The 4388-nt window shown below is 34.8% G+C and overlaps 1 protein-coding gene across 1 annotated transcript; it reads left to right on the forward strand.

Annotated features, from left to right (window-relative positions):
* Positions 1-278: 278 nt before the first annotated feature.
* LOC100779126 (uncharacterized) lies at positions 279-4388 on the forward strand. The gene is made up of 2 exons (XM_003516973.4): positions 279-406; positions 3050-4388. Exon 2 carries the CDS (start codon positions 3100-3102, stop codon positions 4129-4131), a length of 1032 nt encoding a protein of 343 aa, XP_003517021.1. The 5' UTR covers positions 279-406; positions 3050-3099; the 3' UTR covers positions 4132-4388.

Below are 4388 nucleotides of genomic sequence, written 5' to 3' on the forward strand. Positions count from 1 at the left end.
CTTGATTGAGTCAACATATTTGATTTTAAAAATTATGGCACAAAATCATCCATCCCTTCTAATTTATATTTTCTCATTTTTAAATTTTATTATTTTAAAAAATTATTAATAATTAAAAATATGTTTATATATTTAAAATATTTCTTTATTAGAAATTCTAATTATAACATATTTTATCATAGGTTTTAGTTATATAAAATAAATATTAATGTCGATAATATTATAAAATACAATAAATATTAATAATAATTATAATTTTCCAAATTCCATAAAAAAAAAAAGATAATTCGATTTGACGTAGTTTATTTTCATCCACATCGAGTAAAACCTGATAACCTATAACCTCAGGAGGAGAATGTTCCTCTGAATCCGAAGCCCGTGCTCTGCCCAGCGACTTAGCCAAAAGGTCACTCTCCATTTTCTTCCTTTGAATTTCACTATCTTCTGTTTTTCTTTTCGCTCTGAATTTCAATGATTTTTTTTTTCGTATCTTTTGTTGCTCCCTGTTTGGTTGATGGGATTTTGTTAGTTTTCTTTCACCTATGTTGGAATTAGGCTAGTGATTGCAAAAGGGCTATTAGGGCATACTCTAATAGTCTTGTTAGTTGTAAAATTTAGACTTGCAATATATGTGAACTGATAGAGCTGAGGGAATCATGAATATAATATTTGTTCATTTACTAATTTTTAATATTGATAAAGAAATAATTGTAGTAGCTCAATGAAAAGGGGTATTGGAGTTTAGCTAAACTTGTTGCCGTGACGATGAAGTTTGGTTCTGATGATACTCTGACCATTTAACACAAGTTTGTGTGTTTTAGGTACTTCCTTGTTCTGGAAATGTATATGCTTTTAGATATTCGGCTTTGTTTTAGCTTATGTTAGTGTGTTTGAGTTAGGTCATCCAGATGATGGCATAAGACAGCCAAGAAGACAGTCCTTTTTTATAAAGAAAAAAATTATCCTTGTCATCTAGGTTTTTCTGCCAGATGGAATGTCAGAGCATTTAGGTTCGTATATATAGTATTGTGGCACTTGGAGGAATATGTGAACTTGACTATTGTTTGATTGATTCGGTGGTGGTGTTCTTTGTTTGTAAAAAGTGATCCAATTGGTGAAATATGTTGCAGCAGGATAGTTGGTATTCAATTAACGAATTGCCCTGGAAATTTTGAGATGGTTGAAGTAAAAGTTGTTTTTGATGAGATCTTTGCATATGAGTATTTTGGTGTAACATTTTGTCAAATAGATGGTGGCTATATAAAAAGCAATGGTCTAGCAGTGTATAATCTGCATTTTCAGTTATGCAGTTTTAATTACTATGTTATATTTCCAGCAGTCAACAGATACTAGAGAAAATAACTGGAGTATCGTTTTGGGGAAAGGCTGTACAGTTGGGTAGTTTTCTTTGTTTTCTTTTAAGTGCTTTTAGCTTTATGGCAAGGGGAGTGGGGATGTTTATGGCCTTTGTAAAGGCAGAGCAAGGTTGTTCTATGTAATCATGTTTGTACCAGTATATGGCACTTCTTGTGGCATTTTCTGGTCTATGTTTTAATAAAATTTCTTTTGCTTCTAAAAAAAAGGGTAATTTTATATTTGTATACAATTGGAGCTGTTTGTTGTCATGCTATCTATGTAATTGACCTCATCTAGTGGGATAAGGGTTTTTGTTGTTGATTATTGTACGATTGTAGCTATTTAATTACATTGTTAGTCCTTGCGTGATTACCTTAAGGTGGTTTTTGGGATAAGGAATGTTTGAACATTGTTAGGAAATTGGCATGGGGATAAAAGTTTTGTAGAAGAGAATGAACATACTTCTAGGAACCAGAACCGTATTGCTGATAGTAACCTCGTTTCCTGGTTTCCAGTAAAGTAGTTTAGTTAAGAATGAAAGATTTATTTTACCAAATGCCACTTAAATAATAAGTATTTTGATACAGAATGGGTATACCGGTGACATAAATCCCAGAAAGTTTAAATTTTGAATGTCTGAACTCTGAAATCTTCAAATTCAGAGAATTCTATCCGACTTAAATTAAATTTTCATTTGCCAGATTGTGCTTCAAGTTCAGTAGATTTGGTTTGCTGTTGACAAGAAAATGTTTTATGATGTGAACTGTTTTTCATGGAAAAATAGTCAATTACATTGTTATCTTAGTTGAATAGAAATTTTTCGCAGTTAACTAAATTGTCTTTCCAGCTGACTAAAATCCCCAAGAAATTAAATTAAAATCCTAAGAGTTTATAACTGCCTTGTTTTTACTTTTAGGTCTTTTTATGTAACTAGTTTCATATTTCAGTATTTCCACTTACTGCATTGGTATTTAAGCTGAGTGATTTGTTAAAAAAATGAAGAAACTAGCTAACTAATTTAGAAAACTGCTCCTTTATTGCCTAATGAGGTATTGATTAACCGCTGCTTGTGCTTATTGATCTGATTCAGTGCCATTTTAGTACACCTACACCCATTTCATATAAAAGATTTCACTTCTGGTTTTCTTTCTTTGTCCTTGCTAATAACAACAGTTTTTAAACCTTCACCACTTTATATGACTTCATTACTCTGAAATCTGCTTAAGTTTATGTTTTTCACCTGGATTGTATCTGTTACACTTGGGAGTATATCTTCCAATATTTTCCTTTTTGCTTGTTCGGAGTTGATGAGAAAAGAAAAATGAAAGTGAAGCTGAAAATAGAATTGAATTTTAGTTTTATCTTGTTAGGGGACATCTGGTGTAACTGAAGGTGTCCCAATCTCATTCTCGAGAACAGTACTATTTGTGTGCCACTTTCTGCATTGATGAACAGTCTTTGGTAGCAGAGTTCCTGTATTCACTTTGCTCATGTTTCTTGATAACTCTTTTGTTTGTTTTACATTTTTCCTTTTAAATTGTTAGACTTACTCACTGTCTTCTTAAGGTAGCATCCAAGTTGGTGATGTATGCTTTCTTATCACATTACTCTCTCACTCCAACAGTCCACAATTTCTTGATTTTTGGAGGTTAACAGTGTTTGTTATCAACATTTTGGTATTTCTTAACTTCAGGTGCAACTGAACAAAGAGCATAAAATCCTTTAGAGTGTCAGTAATCAAGAATGCATACAGGAATGGCTTCATTAACTCAACTCCATTATAAAGTACATACCTCCACTTTCAGAAGGGTGCATTCTAGAAGCCAAGGATTATTGAAATCTGGAAAACTATCCCAACTTCAAGGATCCGCCTTTCCTAGTATTCACATTAATCAATCCTGCATATGCTGCACGAAGTTAACTCCATGGGAGTCATCACCTGTCACATATGCTCCTACTGATAATCAAAGTGATACTTTTTTGCCGCAAAGTGCCAATATATTTGAAACTCTTGAATCTAGTAAAACAGCTGAGTCGCCAATAGCAAATGCTGAAGGGGTTTTAGAGACAGGATCTCAGCCAGGCCTGCAGTTTCAGTTTTTCAAATGGCCATTGTGGCTTCTTGGCCCTTCCATTCTCCTAGCAACAGGCATGGTCCCAACATTGTGGTTACCGATATCATCAATCTTTCTCGGCACCAATATAGCCAGCCTACTTTCCTTAATTGGACTTGATTGCATATTTAACCTCGGTGCAACCCTTTTTCTCCTCATGGCTGACGCTTGTTCACGACCAAAGTCTCTAACACAAGACTGCAAAAGCAAGGCTCCCTTCAGTTACCAATTCTGGAACATTGTTGCAACTCTTACCGGATTTATTATCCCATTGTTGGTGATGTTTGGATCTCAGAAGGGCTTTCTCCAGCCTCAACTACCTTTCATCCCATTTGCAGTTCTACTTGGTCCCTATCTTCTTCTTTTGTCAGTACAGTTTCTGACCGAGATGTTGACTTGGCATTGGCAATCACCAGTCTGGCTTGTTACCCCTGTCATTTATGAGTCTTACCGTGTGTTGCAGCTAATGAGGGGATTAAAGCTTGGGGTTGAGCTCAGTGCACCGGCATGGGTGATGCATACAATTAGGGGGCTGGTTTGCTGGTGGGTGCTAATTCTCGGTCTGCAGTTGATGAGGGTTGCTTGGTTTGCTGGCTTAGCTGCGCGAACTCGTAAGCAGCAATTGTCTTCTGATACTTCTAGTGCTAATGGTGATTGGTGATTACTGATTAATACCATTGCAAAAATATTCTGAAAGAGACGGATTCTAGAATAAGTAGATGTTGTTTATTATAGTTATGGGTGTTTTCCATCCCATCTATATACCATAGTGATAGTGGTACACATCTAATGGATATATATATACACAGGTAAATTGCATACAAGACTTTGATCACTGGGCTTTATGCTGTATCAATGGTTGTTTTGTCTGTTATCTTCAAGTTGTGAATAAATTGGTTTATCTGTTTTCTACCTCAA

Source organism: Glycine max, chromosome 1 (assembly GCF_000004515.6).
Source record: "Glycine max cultivar Williams 82 chromosome 1, Glycine_max_v4.0, whole genome shotgun sequence".
Classification (NCBI taxonomy): Eukaryota; Viridiplantae; Streptophyta; class Magnoliopsida; order Fabales; family Fabaceae; genus Glycine; species Glycine max.

Excerpts from the sequence above, each read along its gene's own strand:
- LOC100779126 (XM_003516973.4), top strand. The coding sequence starts at position 3,100 with ATGCATACAGGAATGGCTTCATTAACTCAACTCCATTATAAAGTACAT.